The sequence below is a fragment of the Acanthochromis polyacanthus genome, chromosome 4, assembly GCF_021347895.1.
Source record: "Acanthochromis polyacanthus isolate Apoly-LR-REF ecotype Palm Island chromosome 4, KAUST_Apoly_ChrSc, whole genome shotgun sequence".
In the NCBI taxonomy this organism is placed as follows: domain Eukaryota; kingdom Metazoa; phylum Chordata; class Actinopteri; family Pomacentridae; genus Acanthochromis; species Acanthochromis polyacanthus.
The window spans coordinates 24,303,249-24,328,540 of record NC_067116.1 but is presented as its reverse complement, the minus strand read 5'-3'; the positions used below and the strand labels follow the sequence as shown (position 1 = coordinate 24,328,540).

At 41.5% G+C, this 25,292-nt stretch overlaps 1 protein-coding gene across 13 annotated transcripts in view; it reads right to left on the bottom strand.

Moving 5' to 3' along the window:
* Positions 1-5,173: 5,173 nt before the first annotated feature.
* The window catches only part of ptprsa (protein tyrosine phosphatase receptor type Sa), a 242,648-nt gene continuing 222,529 nt past the window's right edge, over positions 5,174-25,292 (bottom strand). For all 13 annotated transcript variants that reach the window (XM_022192822.2, XM_022192824.2, XM_022192826.2 and 10 more), the window contains 8 exons: positions 24,075-24,229; positions 22,931-23,216; positions 19,049-19,227; positions 18,758-18,884; positions 18,519-18,644; positions 12,588-12,742; positions 9,779-9,914; positions 5,174-9,546 (listed from right to left, as the gene is read on the bottom strand). In XM_022192822.2, coding sequence (XP_022048514.1) covers positions 9,478-9,546; positions 9,779-9,914; positions 12,588-12,742; positions 18,519-18,644; positions 18,758-18,884; positions 19,049-19,227; positions 22,931-23,216; positions 24,075-24,229 — 1,233 coding nt within the window. In that variant the 3' untranslated portion in view covers positions 5,174-9,477. The remainder of the gene's footprint in view (positions 9,547-9,778; positions 9,915-12,587; positions 12,743-18,518; positions 18,645-18,757; positions 18,885-19,048; positions 19,228-22,930; positions 23,217-24,074; positions 24,230-25,292) is intronic.

Sequence of the window (25,292 nt, the reverse complement as noted above, 5' to 3'; positions counted from 1 at the left end):
CTACGCTCTCCAACTTGTACGGTACCACGAAGGCCACAGTTAGGCAGTAAATGTGTCTCACAAGTCACACGGTCATCGTAACAGAGGAGATTGCCCCCTTTTCTTTCGGTGGATGTGCGCTCTCTATCTCACAATAAAGAGCATCAGCCAACACAGATAACTAAACAGAAAACCAGACGGCTTTGGGGCCCATGAAAAAGATCTGAGTTTAATCAGTGTCAAATCATGACGCTTTGTGGTTCAACTTTGACCTTTTTCTTACCCAGGTTGTGAGCACTCACAGGTTTCATTTGCACTGAGGGATTATTAGTGATGTTGCAGCTATGCTCATCCTTGTTTTATTGTGAATTAAGTGGTAACTAGTGTAATTTATAATCTATCTGTCCTTCTTTTTATCCCATTGGAGCCATTTTTAGCAATTAAGGTGACCTCAGCAACTACTTCAGGGAAACTGAAAGAACTGAGGGCCTGAGCTAGTAAAACTGTTGTAACTGTTGTTTAAGAAATGCAACCAGCTTTCTTATTGCTGTTCCAGTCTACATCTCCTTGAAAATGTATCGGAACAGATGAAACACCATAGGGGGGGAGAAAGATTTCTTTTTTATGGATTGTCTGGTCTCAGAAGTTTGCCCATCTCAGTTATCTCACTGCTGGCACCAAAGCAACCAAACAGATGTTTCTCAACAGGAAGGCACTGTAATCGATGCACTTCCTTACTCTCGTGGAAATGGCCTGTCTGCAACCCTCCACTTTACACTAATGATCAAACAAGTTTGGCTTTTTTCTAAGCCAAACTCACTGTAACCTAAGTTGGTAGCACCAGTCACAGCATACATAGGCTCCCCTTAAACACACGGTGGCAACATAAAGAACACAGACAGGCAACCCTCTTCCTTACTTGGTGGACTTCAGTGGTTAGTTAACGCCCTTTGTTTACTGGAGCTCCTATTTGCAGGTTGAGGCTGGGATGGCTGAGTGAGCATTATGCAAATTCCAGCGTGTAGATTCACTTGAAGCTGAACACACAGAGCTCCGTTAGAAGGCTCCGCCTGTGTTCACTGAACTTGAATTAGAATACATTATCATCACTTTTCAGCCTAAACTCAATTTCTCAGCCTCTCACTGAGCTGGAATATGATTTCATTGTGTTCAAATGGACATGTGTACAAGGGGGCTTTAATGGTTTCAGTGCAGATGGTTTCATGTATCCTTAATCATTACTGTAAAAATTCACTTGAGAGCTCCATGGAGTCGATAGCATTGTAGCATTTCTTCTCTGCCACCATTTTTATGCTTTGTTTCCCATTATAGAACCATTATCCCTTCAGTACTGAGCTGATCTCGTGATGAGCTGAGTGTCTCAGCTGACATTTGACACCATACTCCAAATGAGCTTTTTAGAAACAACTTTAGACAAATAGTTTGTTCTCAAATGAGACACATTTTGTAGACTTTTCTGTTCAGAGTACAAAGTTTACAGCTCTTGGAATTTGTGAGCCATAAACTGAATGGTGACTCTGAAGCCCAAGCCAAGTCATTATCTCACTCTAATTCCTACCAGAGGCATTCCTTGTCCTTGTATAGGCATATGTTAAAAAAAAACAAAAAAAACTGAACGAGAAGTATGTGGCTTTTTTCTAAACCAAACTCACTTTCCACTGTGTAAACTGGATCAAACACCTTGTCTAAGAAGCAAACATTACAGAGGGAATACTGCTTTGTGTGTAAAATTTATGTCAAAGTTTTCTTTCACTCAAATGTGTCTTAACATCATATCTCTCGACCTTTTTCAGAGTAGTGACAGCTGAATTAAGAGAGCCCCAGAAATGCAGTTTAACTGCATTGCAAATAATAGAAGTATGAGCTCATGATAAAATAATACAAGTAGAGAGAAATACTGGACAAGCAGAACACAAAACACACATGAACTACACTGAAACATGTTGAACAGCGATTGACAAAGCGTTGCGATATGGTTTGAGCTTCATTTTTATGTAATAATACAGCAGAAGTAACAAGTAGGTTGCTGTGCAGTGGTCATTGGGAGATTCAGAAGGATTTACAGCAGCAGCTGTTTTGGGTAAACAGAAAGCAGTTGTTCCAACTTTTTGAAGAAAAACAGCTAGTTATTTTACAGTTCAAAACATTATTTCAACCCCACAGTTGTACCAACCCTCAAACAAGGCTGGGAATGTGCATAAATAAATGCAAACAGGATGTGGTGACAACGATGTCGTCCGAGAAATATTAAGTAGTGGATGAGAGAGAGGGAGGTGAGAGAGGGGAAAAACAAGAGGCAGAGAGAAACTGTGAGTATCCCCTCTTCCTTCTCTAACAGGAGCCTGTTTTAATAGCAGCAATCAGTCAGTGGTAGAGCTCTGGCTGCACACAGAGAGACAGAAAGGAACCAGGGAACATAAGACAGATTATCGGAAATAACAGCACGAGACCATAAACACAGGAATCATGTCACAGCCCAGTTTTGAAATGCCACTGTTTACTGCTAGCAGATGCTTCAACACGCAGCTTCACGGCAGGGGAGGAATTATGCACCGAGATACATTCAAAACTTTTTATGTTTCTTACGTAAAAGAATCTTGCAGCAGAGTGAACTATTCATATGACGTGGTCAAAGCTTTATTTGTCTGAATGCACATACTCCTCATGTCGCTGCTAAGTGTGTCACTGCTGCACAGCTTCACTACAAATATATCATAATGGTCTAATTAGCATAGAGAAAGCAGGAGAGTCTGCAGAAGACAATACATTTCAATGCATCATCTATGTTAATCTCGGATTTAATTGAATGGAAATAGGTCTTCAGTGTTGTTATTGCAATGATGAAGCACCTTATAATGTCCTGCAGATGGCAGCAAAGTCTTTTGACAACAGTGCTCTTTTTTTCAGACGGTACAATATTTGAAGTGTAATGTTTTCACACCTCTCCACAGAATTCATACCAGGTGTAGACTCACATGTCTGACTGGTTTTAAATGTGTAGAATCTACCCATCTATCTAACCGCCCATCTTTGTCCATCAATGTCGTATCAGTGTTTCTTCATCCACTACTCCGGTCATGATCGTCACGTTCAGCGATAATGATTTGACAAGTTGATGGAGCAAATCCATCACTTGTGCTCTGAATACAAGAACAAGTGATGCAGCTGAGGAAGAGCTCCTGCTGCTGCCTCTACGTTTTATTTATTATTGCTCCACGGCTGCGCATTTACATCATGGAGATTTCAAAGCAGAACAGCTTCCTGCTTGGTAAATCTGCAGGCATGTGGCATGGTAGCCCTCTGACATCTTTACTATTCTGGCTGGAGTTCAAATGTCAGTAAATCTCTTCTTATAAAAGGTGGTCATAAACACCTAATGGTCTGTCATGAATATTTCAGAACCCTGAATATCACATCGAAATGACCTCTGGAAAACTACAGCCGTAACAAGACACATCTCTCCGACAGATAACCTCCACAGCTGGAGCAACACAAGGCCCCTTTTCCTGGCTCTTTGACTCTTTTTTTTTTTTTTGTGGCATGATTGGATTGATTTGTCATTTGCAACAGAAAGAGCTTGGCCACGGGGCTGTGGATAATCCAATTTATCGCTTTGCCATTTATTACAAATTTCTGTGGCTTTTGGGTCCACTGTCACATCGATTCGTTGATTGCTTGCTTAGCTGGGTCCTAATGAGCTGCTGTCTGAATCACTGCATAATCGCCGCCCTAATTCACTTCCTCGCCTACCCTCACACTCGGTCTGCCGGCTCGCCACTATTAGAATAGAATGGACTAAAACAGCTCTCTGAGCAGACAATTAGTAACACCATCCTTGAAACCGGGTGTCATTCTACGTGCATTATGCTTTAATAAATGACAATCTTTTGGCGGCTTAGCAGAATGTTGCCACAAGTTGCCGTTTGAGGTGATGATCTAGTTTGCAGGGGCACCGTGATCATCTGACGTGACCGGAACAGGCAGGAGTTCATGACAGTCAGATTTTGGATTATTTGAAATGCAGACATAATTCACAACAGCACGACCACTACTTAATGGTTTTACAATATAATTTCATCTATTTTGTACATATGTGTATCCAGTGGTGTTATTGGGTTTAAGTGCGTAACAAAATCTCACTTAGTGCAGACCTAGAAAGAAGCTAAAATATAAACTTTTTTTAATTTGATCCCACTTATCCAATGGCTGAAAACTTTATTGTTCCCCAGAAAATGTGGCTTTACTTTACAGCCTGTGATTATACTATAATTAAAGTGAGAAAAAGTTGAACTTCAGACCATTTTTGAACTCTAGATACTCTGCAACTACATTGTAGTATCAGTGTAACAAGGGGTGAGACAGGATCAATATGATATGATATTCAAAGTTTTCTCTAAATAGTGACTTCTTTCACCTCTTCTGGAAATCCTCATAGCTGCTCTTCGAAAAAAAAAAGGTCTAAAAACACAGATTTTTTCATTATTACAAATAATTCTACATATGAAATCCCTCTTCAACATCCCATTGTTGCCACCTCATCCTTTTTCTTTCCTCCTGTCTTTCTTGGTAAATACAGAAAACATCTTACTGATACCTTGTGTGTACATATATATCAAATAATCCCTCTGGATGTAAGCTAAAGTAATAACAAAGCTCTGTGTAAAGCAAATAGTCTGGCTCGGCACCAACACATCGCGTTCATTTGCAGACATCTTACGTCGAGGTTATATCTGAAGAGCCTCACTTGAGGACAGATGAGAAAGTAAATACCACCAGGTGAGGGTTTACCTCTGCACCAATATCAGCCTGTCTGGGTGGCATTTATCAAGCGTGAAAAGGGGCTTAGGGACACATCGGGATATGTTTGTGAAGTGCCTGGTGGATAAATATAGGAGGGAGCTAATCAAGCCATCTATCAACAAAAGAAGTGCGCCATCTGTGAGCCTCATCACATGTCCCGCAGCACAGATTTTTGTCAATGCGGTTTCCAAGCTAATGAATGATATACAAAGTAAGTGCTGAAGCATTTGAAGTATCAGAAGTCTCGCCATCAGTTTGCGTATTAACAGATGGGTGTATAGACAATCAGACATGAGGGGAGATGTGTGGAAGAATCACATTATCACAGATTACATCAGCATTAAAATAAATTAAAAAAAAATCACATGCAAAATGGTTTTCAGACAACATTTCTTTAATACAAAGTCAACATATCTACATACACAGTGGCTTTAAACCAATTATTGTTTCAGTTAGAAGTAACAGTTTGAAAGTGATAGCACTCGGCCGTCATACAAAGGAAAAACTATTTTGCTGAGTTAGGGTTCTTTTTCATTTTTGTCGGTATGTACTGTATATGTTCTATTCTTTTTGATGTCATTTTTTGTTAGTGTTGTTCTTTTTGTTAGTCCACCCTCCTCCCACTCCCTTCCCCCAAATATTCAATGACATATTCCAGGTAAATTTGGCGGCTGTTTTTCAAAAGTCTAGCATCTTTACATGAAGTCAAAAGAGTAACACATTGCACAAGCTTCGAAAGACTTCCACGGATTCAGTATTGGTATGGGCCCTTTTCCCCCCAGTCTTTTTCAATTCCAAAGTCCGTAACTTCGGGATTTGTAGTTCATTGTGAAACATCTCAAGGTTCCCGCTGGTCAGAAATGACGTGCTGGAAATGTGAATTTGCAGCAAGTTTTTGGTTGTCTTGGTCTTTCCTTGGTTGCATCGCGCTGTTAGGTTTCATTGAGTCCTAATTTCTTTCTGCATCCCACAATGAAACATGGTCGAACAAAAACACAGAGTATGGTTCTATACAAGGCTTAAGAATGCACTAGGGAGAAAATAAATCAACATGTCATGTTGCAACTGAACCATATATGGCCTTTAGCATATAGCTGGATTCATCCATCAGCTAATGGTGCATGTATGGATTAACACCTTGGCATTTTAGGTAGTTGGACAGCTGGAGATCTTCTAGGGTTTTGTGGGAAGCTATCATGGAATAAAGAACACCTCCGACTCTCTCAGTAGCAGAGACATTAAGATTACACACCTTTGTAATTGTATTTTTCTTCTTTGACTTTGGAGGTCTAACACAACCAATTTTAAAACCCTCCTGTGTCTGTCCACACCTAGAATGAGAATGTAACAGATCCTTGAACTGTTGATTGATTAGCAATTCAAATAGTTAGTTGGTGGAGATGACTAACCTCCCAGCCACAGCTAAATTATACCAGCAGATCACTGGTGCTGATTTGGTGCCCTCATTGAGGCTATAGGTGTGAGAACAGAGGCTGGCATGTTTCCCAGTTTAACTGCTAGCAGGGGAAATTAAAGGTAGAAAAAAGTGAGTGGTAATTAAAGACCAGGGAGCAGGGCTGGAGAAAGAAGGTTTCAGAAAACAGGCTACACAAACACCAAGAAGTTGGATATGAGCAGAACCTTGATCTGAGTATTTCTGTCCCCATTTGAAGTATGAGATCTCGAGGGTCAAATGATACAAATACATATAATCTATATATTTGTTTATTTACAGGTATACTCTTGACCATAGTGAATATCTAAGAAAATGAATGGCCACATTATGTCTGAAAATAACAAAAGTAAAAAAAAAAAGAAAGAAGTTAGAGGATTTTCTTAAAAATTGCGAGGGTCATAGTCTGTACATGATCATACAAGATACAGTACATCGAGTTGGTCTGATATAGATAACAAAAAGGGTAATTTATGACATTTCTGATTGATATTTTGTAGATCAGTTCATCGACAGTTCAAAAAAAAGAATACTAATGCTTACAAGTTAATGGTAATAAAGTAAATCTCAACAAGGTTTAAAAATGGTATCTCCTCGTCAGTACAGGTTCTACCCCGGGTTAGAATTTCAACATTGGTGAGTGGAGGCAGAGGACCTCACATCCTCTCAGCTTTCCTTAAGAAACACAAAAGGTCTCTAAGATTATATATATATATTTAAAAAAAAAACACACAAACAAAAAAGAAAATAATGAAAACCCATCATGTTTTCAAATATGAAAAAAAAAAGCAAAAAATGATGGTGAGGAGAAAATTTTAATTCATACTAAGTGTTTGGATATATCTTCATATTCTGCATTTAAATATATATGCATGTGTGAGTGTGCAGTATATATTTATATATAGGTATATATATACACATATATGCACACATCCACACAGACATGTTATACTTAACATTTCTACAGTGAAAAAATAGAATGTCTTTTAACATAATATGAACAGATAAGCATTTCTCTTTTCCTGCTAATTTTAAAAAATGTGATACAACATCTCTGTTAAAAAACTAAACCAAAAACAAAATAAAAAGTCAACTATGTAATGTAAAATAAGTCGTCATAATACAACATTAATGTTTTTCATAATGTTACAATAACAATAAGGCTTTTTTGGAAATAAGAAAAGATTACACACAGTTCTGTCCATCGCTCTGGTTTTTGTGCACACCCACCGGAAACCCGTTCGCAGAAGCCGCAAACGCTCGTCTTGTACCAAAGCGCTGATCTCCAAATGAAAACCGGGTGATTTCAAAAGCTTCATTTTTTTCTCCTTTTCCTCTTGATTAGACACGAATACATTAGTGCGTCAACCTGCAGTTCTTTTAGGGGTATCTGTTTCAAGTTTATCTTTATGTTTTGTCTTGGGGATGTGCAAGTAACTCACTTGCACTGAAGGATTCCTTCAACACGTCATGGCATCGAGATCCAACATGGCTGCTTGGTCTGGCTGTATCACCCACGGAGACATCATCTAGAAAACGGAGGGCAAATACCAAAGCGTCTACTTGGTTTATCCACCTGTTACCAAACACACATACAGTGGAACTAAAAGGCCAATTTTTCAACCACGTTAATGTACAGATCCGTAATTGCAACAGGCCTTTGCCACTCTTGAGTCTTATACAATGATATAGATGATTACAGAGGAGGGATGGAAAGAAAGAAAAACAGAAAAGAAACAGGAGCGGTGGACGATGTCGTCATGTGGATGCGCTTTCAGTCATGCCCAGCCGGGGCGCGAAGAGTGAGCAGAGCTGGCGTCTTTAATTCATCAGTTTCCTCTCCCTCAAGAGTCACACGTACAGCATACATGAGATAAGCAGCATGTTTGGTTTTTTTGACAGAAAAAAAAAAGATAATTCCTTATAAGACAAAAAAGTTCCAAACGATGATGATGAGCGTTGGTCACTGTACACAAAGAAAGCCCCACCACTGAGGCCCTCCTTGTTTGGTTGTTTCACTTGTTCCAAAGCTTCTCGCCCACCAGATTCATCTCTTGTTCAGAACGGTGGATGTTAATACCGCAGCCCCATGGTGCAATGGTTCCAAAGAGAGGAGTGATTGTAAAATATCACGGGACGCGGCTGCCATTTCTCGCAATTTCGCCATCCGCAAGACGTCCCAGCTGAAGCTTCTTGCAACAGGCGACGTTCCTTCCCCCCTTTGATTTATCTGGTGACTGCGACGTCGAGTGTCCTGGGGCACTTTTCGCTGTAAATACACTGTGGTTCTTCACTGTGGTTACCTGGCTTAGGATTTTACATAAAGTTCACAATTCATAAAATCAACCAATTCTAAGATATGCGTTGCTGCTTTCTTCCGGACGACCACTGGAAATGCCTTCTCTAAGCTCTTAGCGCTCGAGAACAGGCAGCTATGTGATGCACACTTTCGTAATTGAGCGTTTTTTCCACACAAATTATGCATATTACTAGTGGAACAGTGTAAAAAGATTCACTTGATGCCAAATGTGAATATTTTCGTGCCATTTTGTCTCTTTTTTTTTTTCTTTTTGTCTTGTCTTGTTTGAATGACCAGACTTTGGGGGGAAAAAAGACATTTGTGTGTACACAGGCAACCACAATTTGGACATTTCTCTGGATATCACTCACAAAAGGTGTCGATAGAAATAATTTGAACCCTTTTTACACCCAGGCATACCAAAAAACAAGAATATCACCCAATCTTGGCTACATCCATCTGCTTCTCGTTGATTTTTGATTTCCTTTTTCCTTCATTATCTGTTGCTTGTCACTGTTGTATCACGAAGATGTTTTTGAGAAATGTCCACGAATGTTTACAATGTCCTCCACACATTGAAACACTTGAGGTAAGGTAAGCAGTCTGACACTTTGATCGATACCCGCCCCACAGCTTGAGCCACAGCTTCTGGTTCCTCCCCTGCTGAGGATTTTCTTCTTCTGGAAATGATGGGCAATTTTCTTCTATTCCTCGTGACCAATTGGATTTTTTTTTCTTCTCTAAACTGGTTGGTTTGGGCGCTGTCTTTGAAAAAAATCTACAAGATCCTGTTCGGTGTGTCTGAATTAGCAGTGGTGATATGGTCGTCTGCTGTCGTCGTTTCAAATTTCAAAGTTTCTATGGCTCAGGAGACTGTTGAGGTGGAGGGGGGGGCAACAGGATTCTGGGGGGAAGAGATGGCTTTTTACGTTGCATAGTGATCAAAGCTTCCTAAGTACTCCAGAGCTGCGTGGTAGCAGAATTGGTACTCATCCTGCGTGGAAGAAACACACACAAACATGCAATATTGCATCAGAAAAATCTGTATTTTAAGGAGCTAGTTATCGTATTGTGAGATAAACTAAAATAAACTGCAACATATGCGAGACAGTTTTACAAATCCAATACTTAGCATCTAAAATACACAGTATACAGAGGTAGTTAAGACGTTGCAGCGTTACAAGGCATAAAAAAAGGAGAAGTGTGAGTCTTTGAGTGTCTCTGACCTCAGTCTGGACCATTGCTGGCCTCTGCGTCCGCAACATCTTCACTGTCTGGAAGATATCAACCACACCTTCGTAACGCATTCTTTCCAGAACGATGCTGAGGGTGATGAAGACTCCGGTCCTGCCCACACCAGCACTACAAATGCACAAGCACACTGAATAACTAAAGACACAACAGATATGTCTTGTGCACTCACATGATGAGGGAATGTCTACATTTGTAAACAGAATATTTCTAATATGTTTTGTACTGCAATTCATGATCCACATTACTGGAAGACAAATGCATGCCACATGTACAGCAGGATTTTGATGAACAAACTTTGCATACTGGCAGCTCTGGCTCCTTGAAAACAGCAAACTTCGACTGCTAGAAATTCTGCTGCAGGGTAACACGACAACAGTGATGGCAAGGGAGCATTTTGCACGTGAGAACCTTGCGAATCCACTTGCATGTGTGCCCACATTCGCTCCTAACACAAAATGAGCCCTCAAGGACACACAGACATACTCCAAATCACACAAACAAACAACCAAGCAAACATTTTGTCTTATCAAGCCCCACCTCCCGCGTGTGAAGAAACTCTGCCTGCTGCTGCTGCTCTCCAGAAATACAGTCTGAGTCTTAACTCAGATCCTGAAATACTTGAGAGCTGCCTCTCTAAGCTGCTTTGCTGTGAAATGACTTCCACTTCACCAATGGAACAATAATTGATATGACAACAGATTTATTTGGGCTTCTTCCAGCTGCTGATGCTATTCTGCTGAATGAAGAGTGAAAGTGATGGTGGCTAGCAGACACTTCGGGCTCATGTTTGAATATACTGACAAGTGTGTGTGCGTCTGTTGAAGGACAAAGGTAGAGTTAGGACAAAAAAATGGCATGTATCATATGAAAAAAAAAATGAAATGATAAACACTGTATTCTAACGACATACCCTGCCACCCACCACCACCCTGCAGTATCTCTCAGCCCACCCAAAGCCTCTTCTCGAGAGCCAGTCACAGCTTGTCACATGGGCTCTTAAAACTCACTCAGAGCTCCCCTCTCTCTCTTTCATTTTCCCTCAACCTCTCTCCCTCTCGCTCTCTCTTTCCCTCCACGAAGATCGACTCTCCAAATCTGAAGGCTTGCAGAGCCACTGCAGACTGAGAGGATTTGGTGTCCCCATTCACAGGAAGTAATCAGGCAATTAATGACAAAAAGCATGTGGGTCTATTAGATAGAGGCTGAGGAAGCGAGAGGAGGAGGGGTGGGGGTGGGGGGTGGGGGGAGAAGAAAAGAGGGTGGGAGTGGAGGGAGTAAGAGAAGAGGTCCAGGAGAATGGATGGATAGAGAGGAAAGAGAGAGCGAGGATTAGGAAACAGACAGGCAGATGACAGACGGCGAAGGCCAGTGACAGAAGACGAAAGTAAGAGAAAGGGAAGGCATAAGCTCTCTTCTCGGAGATGACAAAACCCAAAGGAGGAGGAGGATGAAGATGAGGAGGAGCAGGAGGTGGCAATAAAGCAACCAGCCAATATCCACTTCTCAAGAGAAATGTCTTTCCAGAATTAGATATCTGCCTTGTGACACCAACCTGTAGCCTGATAAACAGCAGCAAACTTTAATGATTTACTACAGGTTGGCTGCTTTGCGGCGTTAATCCTCTTATGCTCCTCTAAAAGCAAACCATGTTCACTGAGATGTGTCAAGGATCCTCACACTGCGCTGCTGAACACAGAGATGCTCATGTGACTCCTGCAGTCAGCTTTAATAGGCTGTGGGACTTTTCATCCATTACTCTGGTCCTGCAATAACCGAGCCTTTCACTTTAAGTCGGCACTCTCGCTCTCCAATAATGGCTTCATAGGAGGGTAGAATAACTCAGTCTTATTGGAGCTTCCCTGACACATATTACAACTCCCAGAGGGCCACTTGATGGCTGGTGACATCATTGCTTTTTAATACAGGGGAGATGATGTTATGTTTGATGATGTCATGGAGCCCGTGCGATAGAAATGTGCAGCAAAAAAGCGACAGCGACTCTGTTCCAAAAGTTAAATATTTTTATGAGACAGCGAGGGAATTATTCAGCGTGGTAACACCTTTGTTAACGCTGTCCCATCCAAAAGAACAGTTGCATAATTAGAGCCTTTTGTGAACGCCAATCAAACCACGGAGACGTGCTTCAGAGATCACATAGAGGTAGGCGTCTTTACTGGAGGAATTTCTAGGCATTCCTTCCTCGCATACAAAACCTGACACAAGAAAGACGCCCATTGTCTGGCTACAGAAAGTCATTCACATGGATCCTGCTCAAGGTCTGCCACTGGATATGAATAATCTGAGACTTGGTGGTGATCACTACCATGTCGCAGTTTCCACCTGCTTCCAGCATGTCGAGTTAATCAAGAGAGTTACCTTGGAAGCTACACCTGAGGTGATGGAACGGTCATTAGAGCAACAAAAAAAAAAGGCCGTAAATTTATGAGTCTCCTCTTTGAAAATACCAAGCCACATCTGAGCCTTATCAATTATGGAGGAGTGGAACCTATGGAGGTGCAGAGGTAGTAAAAAGTGATGGCAAACAGGAGAGGTGGGATCATATCTGATGATGCTGTTTGAGGTATAACTGTGGCAGAGCTGTGCTGCAAAACAATAACCACCTTAAAAATAAGCTACAGGGCCGGGAAAGAGAGCATGCCGCTCCCCCTCTTTACAGGGACACTTTTATTAAAATATACAACCTTCTAAAAATACACATTTTGATCTTTAATGCAGTATCCTCAAGGAAAAAATGTGCCATATGACATTTAGACACCTTACCTGCAGTGGACAGAGATTGGTCCATCCTGTCCAAACTGCTCCTTGGTTTTATGGACCTGGCCAATGAAATCAATGAACCCCTCCCCAGATTTGGGCACGCCTTGCTCCGGCCAATCAGTAAACTGGAACTGCCTTACTGTCCTAGACTGACCGTCCTGCAAATATACAGAAAAGGAAGTGAGTGGAAGAATAAGAAAGACAATTTCAGCCACAACCATGTGAGAAGATTGTTCTTTTGTACAATTATATAGTGAACAGCATCATTACTGCCAGAGATCGAGGTTAGAATCCCACAACAACCAAACTACAGTCTTTGCATGCTTCCAGCAGGACCAAATCTGCAGTTACACATCTCTCCAGCCCGTTGTTTCTATTTTCTCCCCTACTGTCTTTGAGCGAGTGTGTGTCACAAGCAGGTCCTAGTTAAAGCTAATCAATAGTGTATCTGCCATGACAAGCGTCTTCTCCCAGAAACCACATTGAATAGGATAATCCTGCGATGCGATCAATAACGTGACCTGATGGATGAGCAGAGTGAGGGAGGTAAGGAGCGAGAACGAAAGACTAATAGAGCAGGAGGTGGGATTGGACAATGAAGATTGGAAACAAAAACCCTGACACACTGACATGCATGCTAGGAAAAAAGTCAATCTGAACAACTTAATCTCATATCGATTCTTATAATCTTGTTTTGAGACAACCACAATTGCTTCCTATGCAAACAAACACATTTAAACACAATTTTACAATATGGTGGCATTACACTAGGACGAGCAAAGTGGTGTGCTTTATTTTGAGAGAGCTGATTATCTAGTCAGAGACAGCACAGTCGATACTCGTGTCCTTGTAAGGAAAGTTCTTTTCAAGTTGTCTTCGGGGATAACAAATTTCACAAGAAAGTTAGCAGAGACAAGCATTTTTTGGCACAGACAAGCTCTCCGCTTGATGCCACCGGTAATTAAGACAACCAGGTGTTCTTTTCTCCAGTTGTTTCTCACTTCCCTGCACAACAGTTTAAACATTGTGTCTCACACTCACACATTCTCCTTCTATTTGTTCACACAAAAAAGGCACAATTGGTTGCATATTCAGTTGGCAAGCAAACTAAAATGATTTTTGTCATTCTGAGATCCTGGCTGCAGCTTGTGAGAAATGTTACAGTCTAAAATGTGTTTGGAGGGGATTTGTCTAAATTGTGTCATAGAATCAATGTAATAAGGAAGAGTGTGAACCTTTTCTGAAAAAGACAAATGTTTACATCTGATAATTTATTGGGAAACAAATTATCAGCTGGACTCTGTTTAAGTACATAGATTGGAATGAAACTGCATTTTTTGGGCAGAGCTGGTTGTCTATTGGCAAAAAGACAGAAAGACAATAATCAATATGCATGTACAGCCCTTTTCAGACATGAAATACATAACATTGCAGGCTTCATCAATTTTGTAAAGTGACATTCAGAGGTCACTTTGTGTCAATGCTCTTCACAGCTTCAATTAGACATAGTCACCTCAGTGATGGAGTGAGAAACAGTCCTTGCACAGTAACTTCCACATGTGGAAGACTGGACAGTAACACAAGTAATGCATATTACACATTTATACATGAATAACTAAAGATTAAATCTAATTCTGCGATGTAACAAATGACATAACTGCAGCTAAAAAAACTCTGACAGCTTCCCTGTCTGATGTGAGAAGTAAACACTTTGACTCATTGTATGATTCTGATCGATCCTGTTTTCAAATCGAGGATAATTTGTAGTTATGAGTTATTACTGAAGTTAGTGCTATTGTTCCATGTGTGTAGATGCATGCAACTCTCTTCCTTTGGAGACACTCATTTGGATCCTGCTGCTGTCTGATGTTAGCCTAGCCACGCTACACCCATGTTTCTGACGGCACAAGGATCTAGGGAAGCTCGACAGGGAGGGAGGCGGGCTAAAAGGTTGTCTATCAAATCCCTCTGCAGCAATTGGGTAGGTATACAACCAATCAACGCAACGAATAGGCTGACGTAGTTCCGAGAGCACCGGCGGATTGTGGCTAAGTCCCGTTAGCTTCCCAACCAGCGGAGCCAACTGGTATATTAAGGATTTGCCATATCCCGTCGGCATAAGTCCAAATACGTCTTTCTTCTCAATGAAACACTTCAGTGCCGTCCTTTGTTTATCTTTCAAGTTGAATTTTAGCTTCAAATCTTTAAGGGCTGTGGCCAAAGCCGAGTCGAAAGATAACTGTTTATTGTGCGCCGGTTGTTTCTGTCAGAATCGTCGTGCCTCTGTCGTCACTTAGTTACACCCGCTTTCTGACTCTACACTTCATGGTGATTGGTCCGGCCAGTTTTAGGAGAATCCAGCCTCGAGCCTTATGGAGGGTAACTAGACCCACCCTGGCAGAGAATTAAATTCGTTGCCGTGGGTTGTCTAGCGCGGCTAGGCTAGTCTGATGTTGCAGCTATTCAATAAACTCAGAGGAAAGACTTCCACAAACAGCTGGAAGCAACAAATTCAATTTTAGCTCTTGCAATGTTTTGCCAAAACTCAAACTACACTCACCATCGGAGAGTCTCATCATTCTGACCTGTCCTGTTACACTGCAGTGAAGCTGCATTTTTATTGAAATTTCACCCTGTAACAGATATGAAATTGTGTAATGCAAGGTGAGAGAAAAAGGTGTTTTAGGATCTTGGCAACAAACAGTCTTTTTCTTGCTTTATGTGATGTTTTGGGATCAACATTAATGCTTAAATGAGGAAAAGCCTTTTTTTAAAAAAAGTGACAGTATGTAGTTAAGACATGAGCCATGTTGAAAATGATTTGGAGTGTTACAAGGCTCGACCTAGAAAGACTACCACAGTGACTTTTATGGAAGAGTGACCAGGATGCTCATTCAGACATGAAAGCGACGCATTCAGTTGTTGTCTGATTAATGGAAAGGACTGTAGATCTGAAAAGGCCTTAAGTGGCTACGATTGTGGACGCTATTAGGTCTAATGGCAAGCAGCGAATGCCTGAATGAAACTTCATGTCATGAATGATAATCATATTGAGCAGAATTACCTGAGGATCTATAAACATTGTGGAGGACGTCTGCAGTTGGATGGCAGCTGGCCTACAATCTTATTCAATCATTCTAATTTTTGCCACCAGCTAACCATTCCCCTCCAGTGAAAGCAGGCTAAATACAGTTGGTGACTGTGAGCTACAATTTCTACGGCTACTGTATGTCTTTCCATTGAAACCTGGTTTTCCTCATGTCCCAGTATATGCTGCAAAGCTATGTTAGCTGTTGATACATTTCTGCACCGCCAGGATGAATCCTCATGTACATTTCTTGTACTTGACAAATGCAGTGATTTGGATTCTAATAAGTTAAGCTCCATATACCGAATCTCTTCGTGCAACATCTCATGTCTCTTCGCCTGTTTTATGATGCATTGCATGTTTTCTTTCTTTCGCTGCCTTTGTTTTTCCATCTCAAAAACATTTAGCCTCAGCAGGGGGATTAAAAATGAAAGAGGGGCAAAGACAACAACACAATAAACCAAGCAAGCCAAAGAAAGAGAGGAGGAAAAAAAAAAGGGGAGGAAAATTTAACACACAACCTGAGGGCCCACGCGGCGTGTCAAATTGTGTGATTAAATACGTGACTGGCTCGCTAGATGTGAGTGTTGAGGCGTGGAGTCTATGCTATTACTGCGCAGAGGCATGCGACACACACACAAACATGCACCCTTAGTCATACATACACCGAAACACGTATATCTAATCTATGGCACGTGGGGTTAAACCCACTTTACAAACGCTTTTACATGCGCACACAGAAGGTAACACTGAGCTGGAACCTGCACAAACCTACATAGACACACAGAGTACACACTGCACACTGAGCTATCATCTCCTCCATCTCTCTGCTTTGTTTTCTTAACTGCGATGATAAGCTTTGTCTCTTTGCTATCATTGTGTGCTTTGATGATTCCGTCCCCTTTGAGAATCCTCTGAAAAGAAGCCAACACTGACCGACCCTCGGGACAATGCGTCTGCATGTGTGTTACAGCGATCATATCTATATACATGCATATGTGTCTGGATGATTCTGTCTCCTTGTGAGTCACTGACAAATAAATACAGAAAGGTACGAGGCAGGAACTGAACCCCTGTGTGTACATGCTGGTAACCAGAATTAATGTCTGATTTCTGCGGCGATCACATCGTGGATGTTGTTTCTGTTTGTATACAAGAGTATGTGTGTGTGAGGGGAAATTATGTATGAAATTTTAGACATCAACAGGAAAACTGCTAACTAGCCACAGCACCACCTGGGAAATTATTGAATATGTCAGTGTGTTTGGCAGAGAGGAAGCATTTTCATTTTTCTGCTACATTTTTGCTGTTGCTGCGTCAAACTGTCCGACCTAATTGGAGCAAAAACAAACCCTGAGGTAAAGAGATAACTACAGCAGAGTAGAGCAGGTTTTTAACAGTTCAAGGCGAGGAAAGTCCATTTGGCCGTTAACTATCATCAATAACGTCACTAAGATGTCTTGCTCCGTGCGAAAATTCATCTAACTACCAGTGTTAGATAAGTTCCAGTTCCACATATTCTTTAGTATCCAAATTAATTAAGTAAATTCTTAAATCACTGTACATTCCACAAAACTGATGTTCACTGAGTGGACTCTTAGCTCTCCAGTTGTCAGCTATGGTGGAAATAAAGTCTCCCTCTCCAAGTGTGGCCTTCAAATTAAATTCCATCACCGCATACTCTCTTTGAAGCCAGCAAACACCTTTCTGTGTCTGCTTGACATCGCTCTTCGTGGGTATTCTCTCTATAATTGGTCAAAATGAGGGCGAGTCAACTGTGGAAATTGGTAACAGCTCCTTTACGATAAACCCAGCGACGAGATTCTTCCGGTCTTGTCCACTTAACGACTCTCCAACAGACTGCACTGAAATCCAGTTTGTGTTGTCTTGCCGCAGCACGGGCTTCTTGTTCAGTTTTTTTAAGACGGCTTGCACATTGCAGCTGTGTCACCTTATCAGATGTTTTGAAACTAGATTTTGTACATTTTGCAGTTGAAACCAAACTTTTGCAATGGACAACAATACTCTTTGCATCTTTCACCTGACTGAGACAAAACTCAAGTAATGGCAATACTTCTAGCCGTTAAAAGGAGGACTCGACAACTTTCTCTTACCTTTCATTATTCATTTAGCTTTTTGGCAAGTAGTTGACATGGGCTTCCATCCATACACATCATTAGCAGATAGCTTATTAAGAACAAAAAATAACTGCTTTCTAGTAATTCCAATATCTTGCTCATTACTGAGCTACCAACACTGCTACCTATGAAGAACAGCTGCAATCCCCAAGTCTTTTAGGGGGTTAGTATAAAAGTATATTTAGGGAATGACATCATGTTCCTGTGCACATGTGACATGGTTTTCTAAAACCTACTTAATCTGCAGCATTACCCACACTTCAGTGAAGGGTGGCCGGTTGCATTGCTGGTGCAACTATGCAAAGTCCATCATCATCTGGTCTTTTGAAGGTGCTGAAAACATGACATTGGTGCATTGCTTCTGATGAATAGTGGCATAAAAAGGAACCTCTGAATCTATTTATGTTTAAGACTTCTGACAGCAATTTAATACAAACTTAATTTAAGCTATGATGACGAGCCATCAACAACAGTTACTGAACTGTATTAAAAAAGTGTCTCTGATCAAAGTTTCCCAGTGATATACTGCAGAAACATTCACATACAGCATAAAAGAAGCTACAAAAATTGTGTTAAGTACTTGTATTTACTTTTTTGTTTGCTTTTTTTTCAATTTGACAGATTAACTCCACAAAATATTGTACTCTTTCACATCTTGAAACCTATCCAACCCACCCACATCACCAAACACCCACAGCTATATCTTACCCTGGCATCCGTGACCTTGAACTCTCGGAGGATGTACTGAGGCATGTTATACTCTGCCATGGGATCCACCACAAAGTACTGATACCTGGCGGAGCGCTCTGCTGGCCAATATTGGTGGCACTTTTCCTGTTAGAAGAAAAGGGTTGACAAAATTCTCATTAAGTTTTCTTTTTTAAATTCTATTTTATTCTATTCTCAATCAGTAAATGTTAAAAAATAATTTCAATCAAAAATCCTACCCGTCCCATTTCTCTAAGTTTGGTCAACATGACTACAATAGTTGAGTTGTTCTCCCAGAGCATTCTCCAGAAGTCTTCTGTAGTCTCTGCCAGAGGGCCCTGTGTGGCGATGTAGGCCTTCTGTTGCCTGTTTATACAATAAAAACCCGTGAAAACCATTGATGTTTGACTTGTATAATTAATTAAGACCATTTCAAACACCACTGATGCAAATTCCGGGAACAGACATTACCTCACCCACTCACATGCCTCATGATGACATATTTTCCACTGTCTCAACCCTCTACCTACCTGTATCCATCAATGAAGCTGGCATTGATGTAGTCAGATCCTTCCAGGCCTCTGATTGGCTGCAGGCAGACGCGCGTGGTCTCGTAGGGCATGATATTGACCAGCCGATTTTTGAACTTGTTGCAGGGAAGGTTGGCACTGATGAAGCGCGACGTGTGGGCTTTGGAATTGGCCAAACGCTGGTGAGAAAAGACGAAAGAATACTTTTATACTCAGAAAGAAGAATGGCATTGTAGGAGTGTGGGGTAAGAAAAAAAAAACAGCACAAAAAGATGACATTCAGAAAGCATGGAATGAATGATGGGGAGGAGGAGAAAGTAGGTGAAAAGATGATGAAAAGAAAGTATTGTGGCAAGGGGAAGAGGGAAGAAATTGGCAAAAGCCATGGTAGTTACAAAAAAGGAAAGAAGAGACGTGAGACGAGAAGAGAGGGAGGAAGAGCAGGCGAGGATGATAAAAGGGAGAGTGAAGGAGGGAGGGGAGGGGATGGGATGGGAGACTAAGAAGACAGGTGCAAGACAGATAAAAAGTGGAGAATATCAATGACAAAGTAATAAAGTAGACCCAATCTAATCTGATCTTTCACCCATGCTTTACGGATGATGGCACAGCTTCAAAGGGACATTGTTTATCAAGAACATATTTATCGGCAAGCAATTCAAAAACTTTATCCCTGTTCGCAACTTGTGAGGTTCTGTGGGGTCAGATGCAGCGATGGAAAATATGCCACACACCCAGACTAACAAGCCTCTGGATCAAGTCTGTACGAAAAGAGAAAACTCGCCCAAAAGTGGGTCACTAGCGCCTTTGATAATGGCAGTGTGGTATGTGTGCATAAAACAGACGCACACAGGGATGTTCAGAAAGAAAAACACACACACACACATACTGCATGATGATCAAAATGAAAAGCTGTACTGCTACATCATCATCGTCACGAGGACCTCAGTGAGAGTTTGTGGGTCAGCAAGCCCTATGATGCCTGTGTTTGGCTTCAATGTCTCAAGAAAGCATGCGTGTTTGTGTGTTTGCTTGTTAGCCTGCAAATAGAAGACACCCCTGTCATACTGTTTAAGGCCCCTTTTAGAGCGAGGAAACCTCGGTGCTCTGAAAGCCCCTTAAGAAAAGGAGTGAGAGATGAGCTGAAACCGACCTCACTGAAAATAGTAGGTGGGAATGTAGATTTATTTCCTAGACTCCTGTCACTCAGAGGCTGCAAAAAATACAAAAAGTGAAAATGTTTTTCCTTGAATCTTTGTCCGAACGAGGACTAACTTTTGATTTTCTCTTTATCATACGACAATTTTCTCCTCTAGTTCCCCTATAGCACCAGCATCTCCAGCGTCAGTGAAGTCTATCCAGTGTTTTCCTCCTCCTTTTCCTTTGGCCTCATCCTTTGCTACTACCCTCCTTTTGATCTGTGTTTCACAAAGGCACCTGGAAAGGCTTGAGGTGGCCTGGCAGTGCAGAAGACGCCCTCGGCTACACCACCAAACAGCACAGAAAGTGCAGGGAACGGAGCCAAAGCTGGCAACTTGTCATCCAACAGGGCAGAGACACACCTCGGGTATGTCTGCTCAGGCTTGCCAGGACCTCCGCATTTATAGTCCAGTACACTGCATGTGGTCAGCTGGATGATGCACTGCATACATTAGGAATGTTTGACCACAACAGAGATAATCATAAACGGATATATATCTGAAGCTGGGGCTTAGAAAAAGAGTTTTGCAGTGATTTAAAATGCAACATAACAAATGTGCGTTTTCAGAGCCAAAGCAGCAGACCTAAGATCTGGGAATGTTCATAACAAATCTATAATCAAACTGTCTAATTTTGTTAGATTTAAGATATATTACATGATGAATTCAGTTGCCCCAGTAATCATTATCTTTTAAGTACATCATCTTCATTCATTTTCATTTAAAACAAAAGAGAATTTGTCTTCTTTTTTTACATTTAGATCCCATTAAAAACTCCCGAGAGTTTCCGCTATTTAATTCTGCTATTTAATTTGGCTATTTAACTTCAAATGAATCTTTTTTTGCTCCTTTGTGATGTAACTCATTGATGGTGCCAAATACTTTTTGTAAGCAGGTTACATGCAGGAATCTGTGCATACAAGAGAGCCCTTCATGGTGAGTCCTTCTTCCAGATTTGTCCTCCTGAGTCCCGCTCATTACGGCCTAAAGCTGCATGACGCTGTATTCCACCTGAGAATGACAGCGCCATCCCGCCCATCCCTATAGATCAGTATTCTGTCAAATCGCTTCCTTAGTGCCAAGTTAGCATACAGTCATCCCTTTGTTCATTAGCCAAACGCTCCTCCCTCTGCTTGCCCTGCCATCCACATCCATTTGTCATCATCAAGTATTAATTACTTAGCTCCCCCGCCCCTCGTCACACACACACCTCCCTCCTCCATCCCGACTACAGCGTGGACGTTATTAATCCCAGTTCAACTCCTGACGCCAACTCAGCATTATCCCCGTTACAAATGGCGATGGAGATTCCATCACTGTTGTGCGCCAGGGAGTTAAAAAAAAAAGGTCGAAACACACCAGCACTATTATTGTTGCTTGGCAGGGCGGCCATGTTGATGAATGGCGATGGGACGATGACGGATGATTTGAGAATGAGGGTGTGTGCGATTCAAGGTCAGCAGATACTGACTGACTGGAGAACCGAAGCTGAGGTGCGTTTAGAAGTGGATGATTGTTAAGATCCTTACTGGAGATCTATGAGCCCGGCTGTCTATCCACACGTGCTGCTTTGTCATGAATTTCTCCACAAAAGCATACACTCCACTCTCTCTTTCTTGAACTCAGATTCATGCTGCCTTCACTGAAAAATCCTTTGTCTTGCGCCTGCTAGATTAAACCCAAATTTCTTTGCTTAAGTATATTATTCCAAATCCTCAAAAATGAACACAGTGGCCAAACAGTGAAGGGCTTAAACATTTCCATTCTCTGGATTTGGAAAGAAGAAAAAAAAAACCCCACAAAAATGTACCTAGTGTGTATCTAAGTGATTAAATTACTGAAGTGAGACTCAAGAAAGTAAAGGAGATTTGCTTCCAAGACCATCTGGGATCCTACTGCCTGGACAGCATCTTTAAACAAACAGCAGCCATGTAAATAAGGGAGGTTTCATTTATTTTCCATTTACCTGGGGCTGAAAGAGAATAATCTTTACCTCAAATGCTGAATCCTTTACACTTAAAGTGTCCATTCTGTGTTGCCATTATGTCTTTATGACCAAAAAGCTGAATGAGACATCCAACCTGTCTTTTGTCTTCCTTTAAATTCAGCTTTTCAAGGTTATTGTGTAATGATTTGCTGTAAACTGCATCTTCGCTGTAATGTTATTCTTCAGTTCTCCCAGCCAGACACAGTAACCATCCATTTTGTGTCTCTTTGTTAAGTTTTTCCACAGTTTCTTGCCAGGGTATAGAACCACTGTGAGTGTAGTTAGAATATCAAAATGCAAAGAAATGTGTGATGAGAAAACACACAGCAGTGACTGCAACCAATAATTACGCACACTGCAATTAATGACGAAGAGCAAAGAAAAACAAAAAAATGAGAGGCAAAAGGAACAGGATTTGCTTCCAAAATAACTTCTGAGACGATAAAGCTGGCAGCGAAGCTCATTTAAAAGGCTTACAGTGGCTTTAAAACTTGGTGACAGAAAAACGTAGCAGCGCTGTCTTCATTATTGAGTCATGATGAGGACGAAAGAGTGGAGCGTTAATACATGCATGGTTTTAACATGCTTACATGTTGCTTGCTGCTGCCTTGGATTCAGAATGGCTGTTTCAGCCTGAGAAAAACTACTCAACAATTTCTACGCCAGACCACAGCAAAAGTTAAAGCTTTTGTGTACCTTAAACTCTAGCTCCATGCCGGTGACATGCTCGCCGCTCTCCACCTGCGCCAGCTTCTGGATGTAGGAATACAGGCTCCTCGCAGCCACCTCAGTGTTTCCACAGGCCACCGCCTCGAGGAGTGCATCGTGAATGAAGCTGTACTGGTCCTCCGTCTGCACCATGTAGTTCCGCTGGGAGCGCATCAGTGTCACGTGGCCGTAAATATCGACCGTCTTCTCGTGCTTGATACGCTCAAGCATGGCGTCGATGACAATAAAGCAGCCTGTCCTGCCCACACCCGCGCTAAAGTAGAAAAGCAACGAGAACAAGAAGTTTGTTAGATAGATGTTCACCGTCATTGTATTTTCTATTGCCTTGCTTTCTGAGTTGAAGAACTTGTCACATTTCATGTTATATATGCTTTTCTGACTCCTAAATACACTATGCCCAGCAATATCTGTTGTGATGTTGCAGGTTAAATAATTAGGCAGGCGAGGAAACAGATATTGTGGTAGCAAGAGAGGGAATGTAGAAACGATTAAAAATGACAGATAAACTGAAGTCTCCTGTCTGAAGTCGGCAAAGTCTTCTTATCTTGAAAAATAAAGAAAGGTTTCAATTTGAATAAGCCATTTGAGAAATATTGGTTGTAAAAGGAAGAAGAGCTAAGGAGCATAAAGTGAGAAGCAGGGAAGATGGGAAGGGATTACTGTGAGGCTTTTGACAGAAAGAGGAAAAAAGCAGAAGGTGGAGAGAATGGCAGCAGGAAAAAAGGGACGCCTTAAAGAGAAGGATGTGACCAATAGAGAAAAGAAAAGATAGAGGTCATGTGCGAAAGAGAGCGTTTGTGTGATGTGTGTTATGTAATGTATAATAGCACATACAAAAGGAGGAGCTCTGCCTTTCTGTTTGCTCATGGATGTATAACAATATAATATAATACTGGTTTGAATAAAACAGGCTTCCATGTGTCATTGCATGTTTGATTTGGCTTCATTTTTGTCCTCAGCTCACAAAAGCAGGGGTTACTCCTAAGTTCTCCTAAAGCACAAAATGGTCTCATTTGGGTAAAACTTTAGCGTCAAAACAGGCTATATTTGATTTAAATGTAAATAAAAAGGTATTTTAATCAACCACAACAACATAATATTACAAACTGACCTGCAGTGAGCAATGATGGGTCCAGCATCAGGCGGGTTACACGTCTTCACCCTGCGGAGGAAGGCCAGGAAAGGGGTGGGGTACTCTGGTACACCGTGGTCAGGCCACGCCGTGAACTGGAACTGACGAACCTCCCGCTTCTCACTCGAACCATTCTGCAGAGAACAGAGACAGGATGAAGTGGTTAAGCTCGAGATCTCTGTTTGGACCGATTGACCAGCTAGTCTTGATAAAAACAGGGATCTGTTTGCAGCTGAATCAGGTGCCTCTCAGCTTTAGGACAGCAGAAATCTTCCCCTATGCTCGAGAAGGTAAATGGTTGTATTTATATAGCGCTTTTATCCAAAGCGCTTTACATGATATGTCACATTCACCCATTCACACACTGATGGGGGAAGCTGCCATGCAAGGCGCTAACTACAACCCACCAGGAGCAATTAGGGGTTAGGTGTCTTGCTCAGGGACACCTCGACATGAGCTCAACGGGCCGAGGATCGAACCGGCAACCTTCCAGTTACAAGACGGCCACTCTACCCACTGAGCCAGAAGGTGATATCAACTCAGTGTTCCATGGACAGGCATACTGGATTTGCACTTTGAACTCAGTGAAGCCCTCTGGCATTAATGAGGAAATTATTTTGTTTCTACTTATATATATATTTTAGTACTTTCTGTACTTTTATCCCTTTAAGACAGGTCTGTGTTCCTTCGTTTCTAACATGGTGTTTGGCATTTCGACACTGACCCTTTGACTTACCATCCCAATAGACTTAAAACCCTGCTCAACCAAACCTGTGATGACAATTATGTCCCGAGTTAAGGTTGATTATATTTGCTTGCTCCATGTCTTTGACTCTGATGAAGACACAGTAGTGCCCAAACAATAGTCTGTTTGCTCAATTAAAGGCTGTAAATTAATCGGAGAGCTCCAGTCCCCCTTTTGTCCTCTGGAAGTAAACCAAAACGGTGTCCGAGTAGCTGCGCCGCTTTCACAAAATAGCTGGTACAGACACGGTGCACTGTTGAATAAATTTTAGGTGTTGTTTAATCAGTGCTTTAATTTACTCTATAGCTATTACCACTTGCCTTCAAATGACCTAATCTACTGGATGCCATCTGCCTGCACAGAATGTGCTACACCATTGACTGGGGTAGTCTGACTCAGCCCAAATTTTCAGGTCTGTAAAGGACAAAAGCCATGGCCCCGAAACAAAGCAC